The sequence below is a fragment of the Meles meles genome, chromosome 4 (assembly GCF_922984935.1).
Source record: "Meles meles chromosome 4, mMelMel3.1 paternal haplotype, whole genome shotgun sequence".
Taxonomy (NCBI): Eukaryota; Metazoa; Chordata; class Mammalia; order Carnivora; family Mustelidae; genus Meles; species Meles meles.
Genome location: NC_060069.1, coordinates 42,127,732 through 42,149,210, shown reverse-complemented (window position 1 = coordinate 42,149,210; position 21,479 = coordinate 42,127,732). Strand labels below are relative to the sequence as shown.

The following is a 21,479-nucleotide window of genomic DNA, read 5'->3' as shown; positions in this document are numbered from 1 at the left end:
GCCATCATCATAGTATGGTATATGTTGTTTTCCACTTAATATCACACACGTTTACCCAAAATGTCATACTTTTTGTGGACATAATTTCTAATGGCCAGAGAAGAGATCTCTGCATTTACTTAACCATTCCTGAATAAGCGTATTCACGTCTTTCCCTGTGCCTCACTACTGGTGAAAACACTGCTGTGCGTCCTTCGGGAAACTCCTTGCAGACAAAGTGCCTTGAAGTAGAATCATCAAGTCAAAAGATGTATACTTCTTTTTTTTTTTTTTTTTAAAGATTTTATTTATTTATTTGACAGAGAGAGATCACAAGTAGGCAGAGAGGCAGGCGGAGAGAGAGGAGGAAGCAGGCTCCACGCTGAGCAGAGAGCCCGATGCGGGGCTGGATCCCAGGACCCCGGGATCATGACCCGAGCCGAAGGCAGAGGCCTTAACCCACTGAGCCACCCAGGCGCCCCGGGTGTTTGTTTTAAGTCACATTAATGGGGGATAATTTACATAGAGTAAAATTCATCCTTTTGGGCTCAAGTCTTGCAGCCGCTCACAGTGAAGATAAGGGTTATTTTCCTCCCCCAGAAAGTTCCCTGGCATCCCTTTGTTGCTGGCCCCTCCCTTTACCCTCAGTCTTTGGCAACTACGAGTTTGTTTCTGTCCCTATGTTTTTGTCCTTCCCCTAGTGTCATATGAATGGAGTTAGCACGTGGCCTTTGGACTCTGGTGTTTTTCACTTAATGTAATGCTTCGGAGACTTGTCCAGGTTGTGTGTGTGTTAGGAGTTTGTTCCTTTTGGTGCAGAACAGTCTCCCATTGTACAGATGTACAACATTGTGTCTCTCTGTTCACCACTCGGTGTCTCGACTTTTTGATGATTTTGAATAGCTCTTATAAATATTTGCACAGAGGGGTGCCTGACTGGCTCTTTCTGACTCTTGATTTTGGGGCTGTGAGTTCAAGTCCCACGTTGGATGTAGAGATTCCTTAAAAATAAAATCTTAGAAAAATACATTTACATAGAAATCTTCATGTGAGCATAATTTTTCATTTCCTTTGGGTAAATACCAAAGAGGGGGATTGCTGGGTTGATGGTAAGTGTATGTGTAACTTTATAAGAATCTGCCAAGCTGTTTCCAAAGTTGCTGGAATGTTTGTATTCTCACTAATGATTACAAGAGTTCTAGTTACACCATATCCCTTCCAGCACTTGGTATTATCAGGGTTGGTGTGGTAGTTTTTGGAGTAGCTATCTAGTGCATTCTTATTGTGGTTTTAATGTGCAGTTCCTTCATGCCTAATGATGTTGAGGACCCTTTCATGTGCTTATTTCCATCCATCTCCCTTCTTTGGTGAAATGTCTGTTCAAGTCTCTGTCTTTTTAAATTCAGTTGTCTCTTTTCGTACTGACCTACGAGAGTTCTTCAGGTGTTCTGCAGACAGGTTCTCTATCAGATTTTTATTTCTTTGCAAATGTTTTCTCCCAGTCCACACCTTCTCACTTCATTTTCTTAATGGTGTCTTTCAAAGAGCAGATGTTTTTAATTTTGATGAAGTCCAGTTCCTCAATTTTTATCCTGTGAATCATCTTATCTAAGAAATCTCTTCCTATAGGAAGGTCACAAAGGTTTTTTCCTTTTCCTTCAGAATCTTTTAGTCTTTTTTTTTTAATATTTTATTTATTTGACAGAGAAATCACAACTAGGCAGAGACGCAGGCAGAGAGAGAGGAGGAAGCAGGCTCCCTACAGAGCAGAGAGCCCGATGTGGGGCTCGATCCCAGGACCCTGAAATCATGACCTGAGCTGAAGGCAGAGAGGCTTTAACCCACTGAGCCACCCAGGTGCCCCAGAATTTTTGTAGTCTTAAGTCTAGTTAATTTTTTAATCTCTTTAGTAAGAGGTATGGGTTGAGCTTCATTTCTGTCCATATGGATGTCTAATTGTTCCAATACCTTCTATTGAATTGACCATCTCTGTGTGAGTCTGTTTATCTCTGTCATGCTCCACCATCGATGTTTATTGGCTGTCTTAATTGCTGATGCTTTGTAATAAGCCTCGACTTTAGATAATGAGTTCCTCAACTTTGTTGTTTTTAGAAAATTATGTGGCTAGTATCCGTGATTTGCCTTTCCATATGAATTTTAGATTAAACTTAATTTTAATTTAAATTAAATTAAAAACTTTAAACTTATTGGCTTTTGATTGGGATTGTGCCAAGTTTATAGGTCAATCTGGGAAGAGATGACATCTCAGTAACATACTTCTGATCCGTGGAAACTAACTCTGTACATTTTTTTAGGTCTCTGATATTTTTCTAAGGTTCTTAATACACTATGTCAGATTAGAGGTTTTCTACTTTCTTGTCAGGGTGGTTAGCACATTGTTGTATCCTCGTGGATAGCAGATCCACATTTTTCCTGCAAAAAGTGCTGTTGGTTTACATTCTGCCCCCGCCCCCGCCCCATCCTTTTTTGGAGGGGAGATCAGAGGGAGAGTGAGAATCTTTTTTAATTTTTTTTAAATTTTTAAAAATTTTATTATTTTTTTAAGATTTTGTTTATTTATTTGACAGACAGAGATCACAAGTAGGCAAAGAGGCAGCAGAGAGAGAGAGGAGGGGAAGGAGGCTCCCTGCGGAGCAGAGAGCCTGATGTGGGGCTCCATCCCTGGACCCTGGGATCATGACCTAAGCTGAAGGCAGAGGCTTTAATCCACTGAGCCACCCAGGCGCCCCGAGAGCGAGGATCTTAAGCAGGCTCCATGCCCTGCATAGAGCCCAGCACCAGGCTCCATCTCAGAAGCCTGAGATCAAGACCTAAGCTCAAACCAAGAGTCAGATGTTTCACTGAGCCATCTAGGCGCCCCTATGCTCTCTTGATTATGCTTTGTCTCCTAAGCATCCTGCCCTCCCACACTCCATGGCTTATAATGTGCTGCTCTATGTATTTCACAGTTTTAAGCTTTTTTTTCAAGGATTTTATTTATTTATTTGAAAGAGAGAGAGAGAGCACGAGTAGGGGGGAAGGACAGAGGAGGAGGGAGAAACAAACTCCCCACTGAGTAGGAAGCCTGACATGGGACTTGATCCCAGGACCCTGGGATCATGACCTGAGCTGAACACAAATGCTTAACTGACTGAGCCACCCATATGCCCCTCACGGTTTTAAACTCTTTATCAAAGTCTAATATTATGTGCAGAAAACAACATAAGAGTGCATTGCTGTAAATTTTCACAAGGTAGAAATACCAGGTACCAGGTCAATAAACAGAATATCACCGGCAACGCAGAAGCCTCCTTGTGACTTTTGTCAGTTATTAATGCCCCCTGGTTGTGCCTCCAAGGGGAACCACTGTCTTGACTTCTAACACCACAGATTAGTTTTGTCATGACTTAGATTTCATTGCTGTCAGAGACCTAGGTTTCTTGTTCTAGGTCCCCAAAATGTAGTTGCCCTCCCTTTGTGTCTTTGCTAGTGCCTAGAACACCCACCACCCTCTTCTGCTTCCTCCATTTCTTCTTCCAGCTTCCTTGAAGAGCCCTCTGTATCCTTCTAGCTCAGCCTACGTTTCAGGTATCCTGGGGAGGCTTCCGTCTTCCCCCTCTCCCATTTCCATTGACATTGTATGTACCTTCATTAGCATCCTGGTAGTGATGTGTTGGAGTTGTGATTCCATTTGCCTGTAAGCTCTTTGGGATCTGGAATAAGCTGTTTTGTGGACCCCATTCCATAGGGCCTGCCACATAATAGGAGATCAGCAGTTATATGTTGGATGAATGTGGAGAGTCGAGGAGACTGATTCCCCAAAAGATAAGTTCCTTCTCACAGGAGGCATCCTGCTCTCAGTCCTCATTGGCTTCTCTTCAGTCTCTTTTTCTCCCTCTCATTAGTCTGATATTTTGTGATTTTTTTTTTTCCATGCTGCTTTTGGAGCACATGAGAAAATGTTATAGTTCTTTAAGGCTGTTAAATTCATCAGTATGGTAATAAGAAAGACGGTGATGCCCTCAACTCCCCACCTCTCTGAAGGACAACAGCCCTTGACTCATGAAGTCTGTGAACTCAGGCTTTGGCTTTCCTGTCAAGTGTGCATGTATAGATAACGCTCAGCATGTTTAATACTTCATGTGTTCACTCTGCTACCAACAGAGTGGTTTTCAGGATGCCCGTTTACTATTTTGTGTAGCATCAGAGCCACAGTGTCTCAGTCTGAGAAATAGAGTCTTTCCCTTACAGGTGTTCAGCGGTGCCTCTGACTAGAGTGGATGCAGGAAGCAGAGAAGGGACGACAGAGCTAATCTGATTGACCTTAAACACTAAAGTAGCTCAGTTAGTTTACACCTACCAGACTAGATGGCAGATTTTACCAAATCCTCCAAAGACAGATCCATTAGTCACTGGAACACTCAGTTCTGAGCAGTTTGTGTCTTGCTGGGGGACTGAAGTGTTCCTTACCGGTCTTCTTAAGATAAGGCCAGCCAGCCTGAGTGCTTCGTGGGGGGTTGTGTTGAGGAGGGCTAAGGCTTTTCTGGGGAAGGAAGCTAAAAGGGGAAGCATCGAGAAGGGTAGCCCTCAGGTGTAACTGAAAGGAGCAGGGAAGATAGGATGGTGGGGAGGGAAGTTCCAGGCACATGGGCCAGTATGGGCCCAGCTGTGGAGATCTGTCTCTGTGCACTTAGGCTTCCTCAGTCCCGGCTCTGTCTCTTCTCAGCTCTGTGGAATCCTTCCTCTGGTTTCGATGAGTGTCCCCCAGCTGTGCATGTAGGGAAATGCCTCTGATTCAGTTCATGACCCTGGGCGATGGGTCCGGGCCCTGTCCAATGTCCTGGGGCAGCCTTGGGCAACAGTCAGAAATGCTTGGCACCAATCAAGTTCTGTCCTCAGGAGAAGATTGGCTGGCGAAAGGATGCTCTACACTTGCTGGTGTTCACTACGGACGACGTGCCCCACATCGCGCTGGATGGAAAACTGGGGGGCCTGGTGCAGCCGCATGATGGCCAGTGCCACCTGGACGAGGCCAACGAGTACACTGTGTCCAATCAGATGGTGAGGGCCGGGCACCCCAGCCCCGCTCCCGTGCTCCTATCCACGGACCAAGTGCTCACCTGGCCCTCTACTCACGGGCTTTCCAGTCTGTTCTGGAAATTGGGTTTCTATGCCATCTCCCCCAGCTGGGCTTCCAGAACTCCTCATTAACTTAGAACGTTTCTCACAGATTTCTGTAGCTGCTTCATCTTCCCGCCAGTGTGCACTTAAATGCAAGCTAGTTAAGGAAAAGGTGACCGGGGCAGACAGGATAGATCCCAGAGGATGGAGGTGACCTTAGAGGAGGGCAGGGACTGTGCTCCTGTAGAGATCAAAACTGGGACAGAAGCTATAGGGCAAAACAGTGAAGGTAAACCTTTGTGACTTCTAGAACTGAGCGTCCTGGGGCACAGAGTTCTGTCGGGTCAGGACTATGGCTGCAGAGGTGTGCACAGAATAGGAGGCCTCAAGGACCTTCCACTGTCCATAGTCTGTGACTATGACCATGTCATCTAAAACAGTTGATGCAAAATTTCAAACATATATTAGTAGGTAGACCAGTGAAATGAATTCCTATATACCTGTTTCCCAGATGCAACAATTAGCAAGATTTTGTCTTACTGTGCAGTAAAAAAAAAAAAAAGTCTGTACCCTTTTCCTTCCCAAATCCATTCTGGTGTCTGGCTAGAGAGAAATATTTTATAACATTTTTTGCTGGGCAAACCCATTTTCTCCAGTTTCAAGCCTCACATATTACCCAAGAATAATGAAGTCTGGAAAAAGGACTCATAATTATAAAACTTGATAACTGTAGAGCTGGTAAGGACCTCTGTACCTATCGTTAGCCCTTAAAATCATTTCTTCGGGACATTAAAATCCTTCGGGACTGCCTCTCAGCCCCCACCCTCCCCTCCTCCCTGGCTCCCCTCCCCCACCACAGGCAGCCTCTTCTGCCTATTCTGAGTCGTGAGCAGGCCCAGCTGCTGGGCTTAAGAGAAGGAAAACAGGGCAGGGAGATAGGGAGGAGGGGTGTTCGGGAAGAGAGGGAAGATAACAGGAGCTGATGGTAGGGTGTGGTGGCTGGGGGGCTTGGGTGCTGTCCTCTCTGTCCCATCCGGGCTGGAAGGATAGAGGGAGACACACATCAGGTGTGGGACTCTCCCTCTCATCACGTCTCCATTCTGACTTACGAGGGATGGGGCAATGCATCTAGTTTGGGGGGTGCCATAGGGTCCTTTCCTGAGATCTTGGTATATTTCCCCAGTCTGAAGCTTGCGGCTGGGGCTGTTATTAAGGGTGGCCAGGGGAAGCTGCTTTTCCCAGCAAGTGATGAATTCCCAAGTGCATGCTGGAGCCGGGGGGCTAAGTGTCTCATCCTGTTGGAAATGTTACAGCCTTGACCTTTTTTTGCCTTGGCCCTAGGACTATCCATCCCTTGCCTTGCTTGGAGAGAAATTGGCAGAGAACAATATCAACCTCATCTTTGCGGTGACAAAAAGCCATTATATGCTCTACAAGGTATGCCTGGAGGGAGTGAGGGAGGCTCATGGCCTGATTCCAGGGCCCCTGACGATCCCAAGGTGAACGGGTGATTAGAATGTGGGGTGGTGGGGTGAGGAGTATTAACAGCCTTGCTCTGTGTGGGAGGAGATCCACAGGAGGGCTGGACTATAGCCCTGTCTTGATCTAGTGGAAAATAACAGTATTGAAGAATCTATTAGCATTCCCCTAGATATGCATGCCTTTACAAGCAATGTAAACACGGTATCTAGTTTGATCCTGAAAAAAACTTTGGAAATAGTATGAGCTCCCATTTTTCAGGTGATGAAATGGTTTTCAGTGTAATAGGGAAGGACAATATAAAATAAAAATGTATGGAAAGAAAACGCAGGCAGTGGAGCAGGCTACATGACTAACTCCAGTATTCGGAGTTTTACGCCTTCTTTGCCGAGTAAGGGCAGACCAGGGGCTTAGTCTGAGACAGGAATTCCCAAAGATGTCTTGAGTGAATAGAGGAGTCTGTGTATGAATTGACTCTGTCTATGAGACTTTTCCTGGGTCACCCTCTAGACCGTCGTTGTAAGCTCCCCTTGTGAATGCGTTCTTTCTCACAATCTAGGCAAGTCACCTTTTGAACTAGAAGTCTCCCAGTTGCTCAGGGCATGTGTGTGTAAGCGAGATGTAAAGCCCAGCTCCCCTCTGACTTCTTTGGCTTGAGAAGTTACGAGAACTGAATCAGCAATCCTTCTCCAGCCCTGCCCGCCGCTTGGACCAGCCAGCCCCCATCCCCTCTCCAGACTGTTCTTAACTGTCCCCAGAAGAACCTGTGTCTGTGGTCTTCTCTTGCTTCTGCCTGAGATTATCACTGATCAAATGCCACTTGCATCTGCTTGAGTTCTTTCTCTTCTTGTAGTCTGAATCAGTTTTAGAAGATGAAAACAAGGAATGAGGATTGTTTTCCTCATCTCATGCAGTGGAAGATAGCAGGACAAAACCTGTCCGTTTACAAGGAACATCTCTAGAGGGATCAGTTGCACAGACTAGACTGGGTATGTTTCCAGATACCTCAAGACAGAAGCAGTCCACCGCGGCCTAAGAACGGCCTAAGCCGTTCTTGCTTGGAACCAAGGACACCTTAATCAGGGAGGCGGCCCAAGGCAGGCTGAGGGCAGTGGGAGTTTCTGGAGGTCTCTGGCAGTCTAACACATGACCTACTCAGGTGTAAGGACAAATGAGAGAGGAGAGGCAGCCACTTCAAGGCTGCCTGCTGTGCCCAGGATTTTACCCAGAGATACCCAGCTGTCCGTGGGAAGCCACCACTCACGTCTCAGTTCCCCATTCAGGGAAGAGGCCATAGACTCTTGGAAGAGCTTCCCCCTTTGCTCCTGCTGAAGACATCCAGGGCGTCCTTGAGCTGAACCTGGGAATACAGATCTATGTAGACTTGAGGAAAGATGGCAAGGATATCAAGACTAAGTTGCCCATAGAGGAGGATGGAATTCCAGAGAGTTGCCTGTTGTGGGTCGGAGGGGAGAGGTCTCCTGAGAGGAGCAGGACATTCTGCTTCAGGAACAGATCTTCCCAGGCCCTTTGATGCAGACCTTCAGAGGTTGGTTTTCCACATGTCTGCGGCCCTGGGCCAGGTCCTCTCACCTTGCTTGTGACGTCTTCTCCAGTTTATGATGTGAGAGAGTGTGGCGCTGGGGGCTCCTTACTGGTCTAGCTCAGGAGAGCAGTTGGTATAGAAGGGCAAAATTGGCTTATATTTCTTCTTTCTTTCTCTCTTCTTCTTTTTTTTTTTTTTCCTAAGAATTTCACAGCCCTGATACCTGGAACGACAGTGGAGATTTTACACGGAGACTCCAAAAATATCATTCAACTGATTATCAATGCGTACAATGTAAGTCATCAGTTTTTCCCCACTACCACTGCACCCCACCCCACCCTGTCCCGCTGAGGCTCTAGGAGCTGACGTGCGCGTAGGTGGGCTGTGAATTAGGCTGGCGTGTGTGGCTCTGCTTCCTGCTGCCTGTCTCTCTCTCTCTCTCTCTCTCTCTTTCTCTCTTTTTTTTTTTAAGATTTTATTTGTTTGACACAGAGAGAGAGAGAGAGCAAAGCAGGGGTAGTGGCAGGTAGAGGGAGAACAGGCTGCCCGCTGAATAGGGAATCCAAGCGGGGTTAATCTCAGGACCCTGGGACCATGACCCGAGCCAAGGCAGATGCTTAACTGACTGAGCCCTCCAGCATCCCGTTGCGGCCTGTCTCATGAGTTTAACACCTTCCTCCTCCACTCAGGTTTGGGCTGAAGGTCATCCTACTTGCTGTATCCTCTCCCCTCACCTCTGCCCTCTTGATTCTCAACAAACATTGAACCCAGTGATCAGCAAATGGCTTAGTCAGACTCAGGCCAATGGCCCCTGGATATGCCTAGGTTCTGACTTCATGAAAACTTGGGCCCACGGGAGCACTATGCTTGAGGCGGGGCACAGGTTTTCTGCACCTGCCCGATTGCCCAGGTGATCCTGCCTGCATGTTGGCAGGAAGAGAGAAGCACGCCCGCTGACTTCGCCTCCCAGTGGGCAGGGCAGTCAACATTCCCCAGGCTCTTGGAGCTCCGCAGAGAGCTGTGGACTGCAGCAGACTCTAAGAATCAGAGGCCCTTTGCCTGCCCACTTAGGTCTGGTTGTAATCAGGGCCTTTCAGAGGGAGGCTGAGAGGGCCTGGTGAGTTCTGTGCTCTGTAACTCGTCACCCAGACTTGGCTGCCTGTGAGCCGAAGTGGAGCACTGCCAGATGCGCTCCAGCTGTCCCTTCCTCATGCCAAGCCTGTTTCCGGGATTCCCAGACCTTTCTCCTTCCTATCCTCCTTTCCCTCAGTCTGTGGACCCAGGAAGCACTTGACTCAGACCTACTTTTCTCAGGAAGATGGCAGGCCCAGTTTCTCGTGCAGGCAAGTCTGGACGCTCAGCTGGCCCCTCCCTGCAAAGCCCAATGAGGGTTGTAGCTTCCAGGGTCCGCCCAGCCCCTCATGGGGCCAGCTAATTCCCAAACTGGAATTGAGTGCCTCTTCCTGTTAAAACAAAGTTATGCATAAAGTAAATACAGTTGAAGTAGCACTATTAGTCCTAACCTTATGTAAAATAGACATTTATGGGCTAACCCGGGATCCACTATGGCATCACACGTGTGGTAGAAAAACCACCTTCCCAGCCGTGACTGATGTACAAGCGAGTGTTTGGAGCTCTGCGTCTCCAGTGTTGACTTTGTCAGACTACTGATGCCGTCCTGTTCTGACTTACGAAATATTGCTCAGCTGGACCAGGAGCCAGAGGTTGTGCGCTTGCCGCTGGGGCACTCCAGGGCCGTCACTTGTGTCTCCTGGAGCTTCAGCGTCGGAAAGGCGGTGAGCTGGAAGGCAGTGAGGATTTGTGGATGGTTTTCTGTCCTCTACCCACCCCCACCTTCTCGTGCAGTTAAGGTCCTCTTCTCACAAATGCTCCAATCCCCCCTCACTCCTGGAACTTCCTCTTGAGAGAAACCAAAGACTTCCTTCCCTATCTTCTACCCCATTCCCCACATACGACATCCTCTTTTCTGTTCTCTGATTTTTAAGTCTTCACCAGACCCAGCAGGCCAGGGTTTCCGGGTTCACCTTATCTTCAGTGGTTTTCACACTTCCATGGTGAATGGAAAGAAACCTACCAAGAGCCTGTCTGAGAAAAGATCGTGTGGGGGGGAGGGGCCCAGGCCTGCTGAATGTCGCCTCCTTTCTAAAGGCCATTCCTTGCTGGGAGCCTTTTGGCCTCAGCCTCTGGACACTGAACTAAAGGAGTCAGAGTGAGAGCCAGAACTCCCACCTGATGCTGCTGGACCCATTGTCACTCTGTGTGTGTGTGTGTGTGTGTGTGTGTGTGTGTGTGTGTGTGTGCACTTAGCATACCTAGCTCTGGCTTTCCTTCCACCTGCTTCTCTCCCTGGCCTGGGTCTGAACCCAGCTGTGACTGGGCCATTTGCTTCTGTTTGTGTTACCTTGCCGTCTCGGCAGTTTGTGGCGGATTCCATTGGATTCCATGTGAGTCATGCAACAGATGACTAAGTTTGGGTGTTGACTCCGACCCCCCCGAGGGAGCTGGCCAGCCATCTGTGGGGACATTCTGAAGAGATTTGGGGTGAAGCACATGCAACAGACGAAATAGCTGTGGGACTTAGTGAGGCTGAGGAGGGAGCAAGATGGGAAGGGTGTGTGTAAGTCCGTATCCTACAGACTCAAGTCTGTTGTAGACAGCTCTCATACTGGGAAGTCTTCAGCTCTGGGCTTTGATTTCTGTATTTTCGTTTGCTGTGCCAAATTCTTCATTGCGAGAGATCACCAAGTCTCCTCCCAAGGGGGTTTGGCAGCGTGGAGCTTGGCCGTGCTGTTGGTGCTGGGAGAGGTTCTCTTCTAGAGCCCGGAGGGCGGCTCCGGGTGCTCACACACAACACACCAGCGTTGTGTCACATTGAGAAAGAGGACTAGGACTCCGAATCATGGTGGTGGGGGTGGGGGGGGCGGGGGGGGCTCTTTTCAGAGTGGGGGAGAACAGAAGGAGCTGGAAACTGCTAGCCTGGCATGTGGAGGTAGTAGGAGAGGCTGTGGTAGATGTGTCTCCGGGTGGAGCACGTGTTTCTCTTTTTGTCGTTGCCATCAAGTCTGTGCCCACCCGTTCCACAGCTGGCCTGACTTAAAGCAACTGCAGCTGTGACCTAGCCTGCCTGAGTATTTTAATAGCCTTTAAACTTCTGGCATCCTTGACATTGTCTCCTTGCCTTAGGATGAGGAGTGAGGAAACGTCTTCAGGAGCAGATGTGATGGGAGTTCATTGAATTTCAGGCATCCTGCAGAGGTCATCATGTGCAAGAACTGCATTGCCTGAAGCTTGGATCCTCTATTTTTTTTTTTTTTAAGATTTAATTTATTTATCTGACAGACAGACAGGTCACAAGTAGGCAGAGAGGCAGGCAGAGAGAGAGGGAAGCAGGCTCCCTGCCGAGCAGAGAGCCCGATGCAGGACTCGATCCCAGGACCCTGAGACTACGACCTGAGCCGAAGGCAGAGGCTTAACCCACTGAGCCACCCAGGTGCCCCTGGATCCTCTATTTTATGCTCCATTCCGTGTAGTCATTTATTTGGTCAACAGATATACGCCAGTGGCCTAATGTGTGGCAGACATCATGTGTATCTTGGGGGGGGAAAAGTAAACAGAGCACAGTCCTGTCCTTTGGGAGCCCATAGTCTTTCGCAGGAGATAGACCCATAGGACCAGAATGAACCTGACTGTCACTACTTTCCAAGGTCAGAACACTGCAGAGAGGAGGCCTGGTTCTGTCCTGCCTGCCAGCAGCTGAATGACCCTGGGCAATGCCTTTTCTTTGGCCTCAGTTCCCACTTCCATAGACTGACAGGTTGAACTGAATAATCTCCACGATTCCTGTCCCCTGCCCCCAACATCTTAAGAGTTTCTGATTCCTGTAGGGAGCAGGAATAATACAAACTTTAGATCACAATGCAAGGCTTTGGGGTCTTAGGGCCAGAATGGAGCATAGATTTGATTTCCATCCATCATAGTTACCAGTTCATTCGATAGGAATCCCAGTCCCCAGTGTTCTCTCTCCCCCATCAGCATGTCCAGGAGGCAGCTCCAGCAGATCATGGGGAGGGAGCACCAGTGTTTCCTCCCAACGTCGTGTTGGCAAGACACGGAAGCCTCGTGTTTCATGTGACTGACCCTGAGTCATTTTTTACAGCGCTCCAATCTACCTAGCCCTTTTTTGATACACTGATTTGCCTCATTCTCATAGTTATTCACAATTAGAAAATATATATGTTTTCATTATTACTTTTTGTTACGTTATGTTAGTCACCATACGTACGATATTAGTTTCTGATGTAGTGTTCCAAGACTCATTGTTTACGTATAACACCCAGTGCCCCATGCAGTACGTGCCCTCCTTAATACCCATCACCAGGCCAACTCGTCCCTGTACCCACTTCCCCTCTAAAACCCTTGGTTTGTTTCTCAGAGTCCACAGTCTCTCATGGTTCGTCCACTCCTCCGATTTCCCTGCTTCATTTTTCCCTCCCTTCTCCTAATGTCCTCCCTGCTATGCCTTATGCTCCACTAGTAATTGAAACCATATGATAATTGATTCTCTCTGCTTGACTTATTTCACTCAGCATAATCTCCTCCAGCCCCATCCATGTTGATGCAAAAGTGGGGTATTCATCATTTCTGATGGCTGAGTAATATTTAGCTATATACAGAAGTATGAAACTCTACCATTCTCTTACACCTTACACAAAGATAAACTCAAAATGGATGAAAAACCGCAATGTGAGACAGGAATCCATCAAAATCCTAGAGGAGAACATAGGCAGGAACCTCTTTGACATCGGCCACAGCAACTTCTTTCAAGACACATCTCCAGAGGCAAAGGAAGCAGAAGTGAAAATGAACTTTGGGACTTAACCCTTCTGCACAGCAAAGGAAACAGTCAGCAAAACAGAGAGGCAATCCATGGAATGGGAGAAGATATTCGCAAATGACACTACAGACAAAGGGCTAATATCCAAGATCTACACAGAATTCCTCAAATTCAACACCCAAAAAACAGATAATCACATCAAAAATTGGGCAGAAGACACGAACAGACACTTCTCCCAAAGAAGTCCTACAAATGGCTCACAGACACATGAAAAAATGTTCATCATCACTAGCCATCAGGGAGATTCAAATCAAAACCGCACTGAGATAACCAGCTTACACCAGTTAGAATGGCCAAAGTTAACAACAACAGTTGTTGGCAAGGATGTGGAGAAAAGGGAACCCTCTTACACTGTTGGTGGGAATGCAGGTTGGTGCAGCCACTTTGGAAAACAGTGTGGAGGGTCCTCAAAAAATTACAAATAGAATTACCCCATGATCAGTAATTCCATTACTAGGTATTTATCCAAAGGAAATGGAAACACTAATTCGAAGAGATACACATACCCTTATGTTTATTGCAGTGTTATTTACAAAAGCCAAGATACGGAAACAACCTAAGTATACAGTGGATAAGATAGATGTGGTGTATATACACAATGGAATATTACCCAGCCTTAGAAAAATGGTAATTGTGCCATTTGTGAAAACATGGATAGACCTAAAGGGTATTGTGCTAAGTGAAATAAGTTAGATTGAAAAAGACAAATACTATATGATTCTACTCATAAGTAGAATCCTTAAAAAAAAAGAAAAAAAAAGGCAGAATCAGATCTATAAATAGAATAAACTGATGGTTGCCAGAGGGGAGGGGAGGTGGGGGATTGGGCAAAATGGGTGAAGGGGAGAGAGAGGAAGAGATACAGCTTCTAGTTAGGGAATGAGTAAGTCACAGGAAAAAAAGGCACAGTATAAGCAATAAAAAAATTTTTGACCTGCCTCAAAAATAATTTTAAGTTTCTTCCACTAGGTCTGAACCCCTTAGTACAGCTGCCATTAAAGCACCCATCCATTCACTCAACAGAAGCTTGTGTTCAGTACTAGGGAGAAATAGGATACGGCTCTGGGAGCTCCCCGCTCAGTGAGTTCAGGAGCTTTGTAAAGAACCGTGTTCAGCAGAAGAGCACTGTGTATGTTGAGAGGTACTCATGCAACTCTCGGCCGGTTGAGGCTGGCACAAGAGGAAGTGGATTTAAGAGAGTATTTTTAGAGTTGTAGAAGCACTTGGACAATTTGTTACAAAGGGGGACACTATTTTTTGCAGAGAGTATTTTCAACAAGCCATTAATTTGTTGGAAAAACTGCATATTTAACTTATTCGAGTTTAGCACTACAGGCTCAGCAAAAGAAAAAAAAGAAAGGAAAAAAAAAGCCACAAAGAAAAGAACCCAAAAGAGCAAGAGGCGGTTCTGCCAGCCATCTGTTCAATGCCATGTTCCCCGAAGTTTACCTGAGAGGAGGGTGCGGGCCTCGGGGTCATCGCTGAACTTGGGGTCCGTGTATCTGTGTATAAACAAATTTATTTTTTGTAAAATGTGGACCCTAGACCCAAGAGAGTTCCTTTGCCCTGAGTCTCCAAAGTATGCCCTCTTTAGAGATTTTCAGTTGCAAGTTTTTCAACGTACAGGCGTGCAGAAATTTGCACAAACTCTTCATAAGCTAAATAGCTCTGAGAATCCAGCACCCAGATCAAAAAACAATATTACTAATACCCAGAACCACCTAATTGTGCCCTCTTCCACTGTTTATCGCTCCAAGGGCAACCATTAATTTTGCCTCTTTTTAAATGTCATATAAATAGAATCATACAGTATATATCCTCTTTGGGTCTGACTTCTTTCAGGCAGGCTTATAAGATTCGTCTATGTCATGGTGAGTAGTGATACTTCATTAATTGTTACTATATGGTGTTCTGTGTGAACACACCTTAATTGTTTTGTTAAAGGTCTCTTCTACCATTGACAGGCATTTGGGTGGTTCTGGTTTCTAGCTGCTGTGGACAGTGTTGCTGTGAACATTCTCATGCGTATCTCTGGTCAGTACGTGTCTCTGTTGGGTATAAGCCTACGGTGAATTACTAAGTCCAGGGTTGGTCCAGGCTTTGGTAGACAGTGCCTAATGGTTTTCTCGAAGCTTGTACCAGTCGAACTCATACCAGCAGAGTGGGGGTCCAGGGGCTCCACACATCTTTCCAACACTTGATATTTTTTGTCTTATGTTTTCTGTTCTGATGGGTAACTTTGGCTTGACTTTTATTTCATTCACCATCTTGAGAACATTATCCCCATGTAAGATACTATTCTTTCAGAATATGATTCAAAACTCAGTGAACGTGGCCCTCATCTGATGGAGGGTGGGTGTGATTGCAAAGATCGGCCAGGTGGATTCCAGGAGAAAGTGCCTGCTGAACTGGTTTGGAAGGTTGACAAGATGCTAGCCAGGGGAAGAGAAGAGCCATTGACTGAGGGAACACTATCCCAGGCCCATTAAACCACCAAAGTCTAGGGAGCACATGGCAAGATTTGAGGAGCTGCGTGTCCAAAGCTGAGTGGACGAGAGGTGACTCTGGAGTGGTGAGTGGGGACAGAATATCACCCCCCAGAAGCAGATAAAGTTACCATATGGCAGATGGACCACTGTCAACCTCTCTGAGCTCACAGAGGGAGAGCTCGGGCCAGGTCTAGCAAGGTGGGGTGTGGTGTGCAGAGAAGGGAAAGGATGAGGGATGGGCCATGAACCAAGCCCAGTGACTTGCCTTGGCCTGAGGCTCCTGAGTTAGGGACGGTCCTGTGGGCCTCCGAGGACCAGTGTGGAGAACATCTCTGCTGCAGCCTGCACTAAATGGTTCTGGCTCTGTCTTCTCTCTCTGTTCAGAGCATCCGGTCAAAAGTGGAGGTTTCTGTCTGGGATCAGCCTGAGGACCTTAATCTCTTCTTCACTGCTACCTGCCAGGACGGTGTGTCCTACCCCGGCCAGAGGAAGTGTGAAGGCCTGAAGATTGGGGACACAGTAAGTTCTCACCCCCCACTAAACCTGCTAGCGTTGGTCATCATTCTTTGGCTTCTGGTAACTTTTATGACTTATCAGAGTCCTTTCGGGGCTTATATTCTGTCTTCCAACTCTGCGTCGTGGGGGGTGCCTGTTCTGTGCTGTGTTTCCAGGGTGCAAGGTGGACTTGTTAGAGGTCTTCAGTCAGGAGGCAGCACCCGGTGCACTGCCGCATGAGACTTCCTCAGGCTGACGTTGTGCCCTTGGCGTTTGAAAACATGATCTTCATTGGGCAGGAATGAAATTAGGTGGGAGAGTATGGTGGGAATCAGAGAACTGGCCTTCATTCCTAGTCTTCGACAACTTGTTCTGTGCCTTGGATAATCTGACCCTCGCTTTTTCCTTCTGCAAATTAGGAAAAAAGCCATCCACCTCTTCTGATTTGATCCGATGGGGTGGATAACCACAGCGGTGGAGGGCGTAGAAGCTTTGTGTGGATTAAGGGGCTGATGAGGAAGAAAAACAATGAGTTTGCTCTGTGTTCCTCACCACTTCCCTGCGGGGAAGGTAGTTTTACTCAGGTTAGCAGGTGAGAAAAGCAGAGCCAGGGCTTTCTGGCTGTGATACTGGTACCCTCGACCACCATTCCCTGGCCTCTTGCTGCCTGTGATTCTGTTCTCTCCTGTCTGTTCCAGAGGGTTCATTTTGGATCAAAGTATGATAGCAAAGAAGCGGGGGGCCTCCGCACCGGGAGCGTGGCTTATTGAGTGACTTTCCGTGCCTTACCTCATTCAGTGTGCACACCCCCCCCCCGGCTTGTGGGGAACGGGGCGCTGTGCTCACTGCTGCTGGGCATCCTGAGGTTGGGGAGCGTCACAGCCTACCCGAGATCCCCCAGCTAACAAGCGGTGGGCGTGTAACAGACTGTGGTCACTGACTAGTCATCCTTACCATGGAGGGAATAACCCGTGCACCGTCGTGTGGGGGTTGATGACGGGCCCTGTGCTGCTTCCAGTAGGGACTTCGTCTGCTTCCTGCAGCACCTGTAAGATAGACGTTACTTCCCCCCCTTGATGTGAGGAATACTGGGGCTCCCAGGGGAACCTGAGAAACTTGGCCGAAAGTCCTGCTGCTGTTGAGCCGCAAGTACCCAGTCAAATCTGAAACTCCTGATGCCAGAGTCCGCGTTCTGCCTCGTGCGCTTGGGAAGGACAGCTTTCTAGGAAGCCCGGGGTGGCATCCTTACCACCTCTGTGGAGACACCCCTGTGTACAAATTTGGGGTTTCTCTAAGCTCAGGAAAGTAGGGACATTGTCTAGAAGACAAAAAAAGATTATTTTATTATTTAAAAAAGTTTTTTTTAAAGATTTTATTTATTTATTTGAGAGGGAGTGAGAGAGATCACAGAGGAAGGAAAAGCAGGCTTCCTGCTAAGCAAGGAGCCGGACGTGGGGCTCGATCCCAGGACCCTGAGATCATGACCTGAGCTGAAGGCAGATGCCTAACTGACTGAGCCTCCTAGGTGTCCCACCAAAAAGGTTCTAAATGGCATTTTTTCCCACAAAAACAAAAAAGCTCAGATGTATTGGGATGATATAGAGAAGCTGAAACAGAGATGGAAGGAAGGTGCTTCATCCACCCTGATCGCCCTGGACAGCTCTTCCGCACGGGTGGGCCAGCAGCCTCCCTGCAGCTCAGAGAGAAGCCTTTCGCTGTTGTCTTGCTGTCCAGGAGGCCACGGTCACACGGCCTCTGGCTCTGCTGCATGGAGGGGTGGAGTTCTTACTTCCCGTGGGTGGAAATAGCCTGGCACAGAGTAGCGTGGTTCCCCTGTCACAACGGACAAGATGCTGCCGCCAGCGCCATGACAGCCCATGAGAAGCAAGCTCGTGCAGGGCCCTGCGACGCAGGGGCAGAACCAGCCACGTAATTTGCGGGGCCCAGTGCCAAATCAGAATATGGGGTCCTTGTTCAAAAATACAGAATTTGAGGTACGCCTGGGTTGCTCAGTCGGTTAAGCCACTGTCTTCGTCTCGGGTCATGATCCCAGGGTTCTGGGATCGAGTCCCACACCAGGCTCCTTGCTCGGCAGGGAGCCTGCTTCTCTCTCTGCCTCTGCCTGCTTGTGTGTGCACTTTCTCTCTCCCAATCTGACAAATAAATAAATAAAATCTTAAAAAAAAATACAGAATTTGAAGATGACAACAGCAAAGAAATAACCTGAGCACGGGGCGGGGCCTTTCTGGGTGGGGGGCCCTGGGAGTGCATAGGCTCAGCACCATGGAGCCAGCCCCAGCAAAGGAATGAGCGGGGGCTCTCCCTCGGCCCCCCTTCTGCTGAAGGAGAGATGCATTTATGCACTTCTAGCTGGGACCAGTCTGATTCCCTTAACCCTGGGCCATCTCTCAACCTCTGTCCCTCCTCCCAGACTGAGTTTTCTTTAGAGGGCTCACACCTGGGCTCCAGCGGCCAGCTGAAGCCAGGGGCTTCAGCTCCCGCTCCTGAGCACGCGGGCTCTCCCGCTAACGGCAGTGTCCAGGGCCAGTTGGCAGAGGAGAACACATGCAATGAGTCGGCCCCACAGAGGGTGAGGTGTACAGCTCCGCAGGCTGGCCATGGTGTCCCAGCGGCCCCAGGGATGAAGGATCCGCATCACAGAGGGGTTCTCTTTGAGCTGAGGAGCACGAGTAGGGGTTTTCCAGGTGTGGGAGGGAGGATGGGGAGGTCCCATCCTTGGGCATACCATGTGCAGAGCAGTAGGGAGTCTGAGGGTGTGAACATGCTTTGCCCTTTTGCAGGTGGGAAGCAGTTGAGGGGAGTGGGGTGGGGTCTGGGGCAGGCTTGGGCGGTATGGGCAGGACGTGGGGGCCAAGCTAAGGTATCTGACTGTTACTTGGGAGGTGGGTGTTATCCTTCAGTGCCAAGATTTGGGAGGTCCGTGGACAAGTTGGGGAATGGCAGGAGATAGGCAGATGGGCTTGGGGACTTACTGGAGAAAAGCAGTCAGGGTATAACTGTCGTTGGGTATCTCTGGGTCTGGCCTGTAGGTGAGGACATGGGCCATGGTGGGGGCTGGGGGGAGGTGGGTACAGCCTCGGGACAGCTGGGTTCAAGTGTCAGCCAGGTGAGCCTCACCCCCTCATAACTAAAGCTTCTTGAAGAGCAGGGCATGGTGGGGGCGGGGGTGGGGCAGGCAGAGGCTTTATGGGCACTTCGAGCCAGAGGCCCTGGTTTTATGACTCTTCTGTGTTCTCTGGGTTAAGAGATCTCTCCAGGCAGGAAGCAGAAGAGGTGGCAGGGGATGAGGGACAAAAGAAATACTCCTTAAATAAAACCTTCAAAGTGTCAAATCCGATGAGGTTCTCTTCTCCAGTGATTTTGATTTTTTTCCCTAATTTTCCACCTCTGGGCCCAACACCAGCTAGGGCTGACCCAGTGGGCCCAGCCACTAGGAGTAGGTTTGCTCATGAACTGACTTCGACAAATCAGTATGCAAGTGACCAGCCGCACAGCAAACACTAACGCCCAGTACAAAGGACCTAGTGAGCCCCATCATGGGCTTCCCACAGTGTCCCCCTCTCCTGTCCCCTCCTTTGGGGCTCTGTAGTCCGTGTCCATGCCCAGCGCTTTGTTTCAATGAGCTCCTGGTGGACTTGGCATCTCTACAGCCCCGGGTTTGGTGGGTTTGGGTGGGGGCTGGGTAGCCCTTTTGAAAGCGTGGATCAGGCCAACAGTCCTGCAGGGAAACCACGAGCATCCCAATGAGGCTTAAATAACAAGACTGGAAGGGAGGGAGGGCTGCTATGGCCATGACCTTCCTCTGGAATCTCAGAGTGGGAGATGGAAATCTCTGGGAACTGGGGAGCCTTGAGTATCAGTTGAAGTCCGCAGTAATCAGGGAAAAGTCTCCTTCCAGCTGCTTGACAGAGGCCGGATTCTTTCCTGACCCCTCAGGGAAATGGACTCTGAAAGGAGGGTAGCAGAACAGATTTACTTGTTGTTCCTGAAGTGCTTTTTATAGCTTTCCTGTGCCCAGCAGGACCTGCGAGACCAGTGGCTGAGTTAGACGGAGTCACTCTCTGCTTATCAGGTGGCTGGCCACATGCCAGGGTACATGGGCCTGACAGCTAGGGCCTGGGTTAGACCAAAGCTTTGGCTGAGGAAAGCCACCAGGACTGCCTAAAGGCCATTCTTCCTCATTCCACCAGCCAGGCAGACAGTCTATGAGCCTTTCTAAATCCTGGGTCACTGGCTGCTTGCACTGATCCCGGGGCTCCTCTGGCTTCTCCACTTACTCCCTGGCAAACACAGGCACACTGGGAAGACTGGGGAGACCGAATTCTCTTGTTACTTTGTCCCTTGGTGCAGGCAGGTTTCCCTGGGGGCAGGTTCTGCTCCCAGATGGACACTCCTCGCAGTCTTTCAGTAGTTAAATCCCTGTGGCTCTTGGTCTAGCTTCTTTCTTTGCCGCTTACTCCATTTCTGAGCCCCAGACGCCTTTGGGAGACAGAGACTTTTCATTTAACAAGCCCTATACCACTGTAGCCCCGGGAAGGGGTAGCGTTGAGCAAGTCATGGCTTCTTTCCCAAAGCAGGGATGTTGGTCTCTGCGTTCTTGACGGCCCTGTGGGGGGCTTTGGTCAGGCACCCCACCCCCTTCCTGTCTGGAGGTTTGAATCCCCTCTAGCCCAAGGCAGGTAGATTTGGAGATGCCTCTGGTCCCCCCCCTTACGGATCACCATCTTGCAGTCCCTGCAGTTAGCTGGGCTGCCTTGCCCTCCGTCCCCAGACATGAATACTGAACACCTGCCATGTTCCCACTTCCAGGAGAGGATGTGCCGAGAGGAGCCAGGTCCCACCCCCACCAGCTCTGTGACCAGCACTAAGCTCCCTTACCCACCAGCCCTGTTTCCTCTCCAGGAAATGAGAATACCTCTTCTTAGGGCATGTAAATGAGACACTCATGGAAATGCCCAGCATAGTGCCTGGCACATGTAGGCATTTGTACCCCGGTAATTAGTCATGTTTGTTGTCATGAGGCAGGGTTCAGTTCCCAGGTGGGTCCTCATCTTGTTTCCTTACCTCAAGAGCCCACCTATACCTCAGGTCCTTGAAACATAGCCTGTTTCTCCCTTTGCCTCCTTCCACCATCTGTGTAGACCTGGAGAATGTGGGTGGGCTAGTCCCAGCTCTCTGCAGCTGGTTTGGCTCTCCCAGTGTCCTCTGACTCTGGCTGTTGGTCATCATCCTCAGCTCACCTGTCTAGCAGCAGCTTCTGTGACACCCCTTGGCTGAAGCTGATTCCTGGATGTCCGTCGTTGGGTCACCTGGAGCTGGGCCTACTGCCAAGTGGGAATTTCTCTCCAGGGCCTGGAGCGCTGGGTCTGTCTTCCCGCTCAGTCTCACCTGTCCCCCCACCCCCCGGTGTCCCTAGATGTCACAGAATCTGAGG

General features: G+C 48.9%; 1 protein-coding gene across 2 annotated transcripts in view; it reads left to right on the top strand.

Annotated features, from left to right (window-relative positions):
- Positions 1-21,479, top strand: part of ITGB5 (integrin subunit beta 5) — a 113,117-nt gene that overhangs the window by 59,023 nt on the left and 32,615 nt on the right. For both annotated transcript variants that reach the window (XM_046001827.1, XM_046001826.1), the window contains 4 exons: positions 4,879-5,040; positions 6,442-6,537; positions 8,330-8,419; positions 15,914-16,048. In XM_046001827.1, the coding sequence (XP_045857783.1) occupies positions 4,879-5,040; positions 6,442-6,537; positions 8,330-8,419; positions 15,914-16,048 (483 nt within the window). The remainder of the gene's footprint in view (positions 1-4,878; positions 5,041-6,441; positions 6,538-8,329; positions 8,420-15,913; positions 16,049-21,479) is intronic.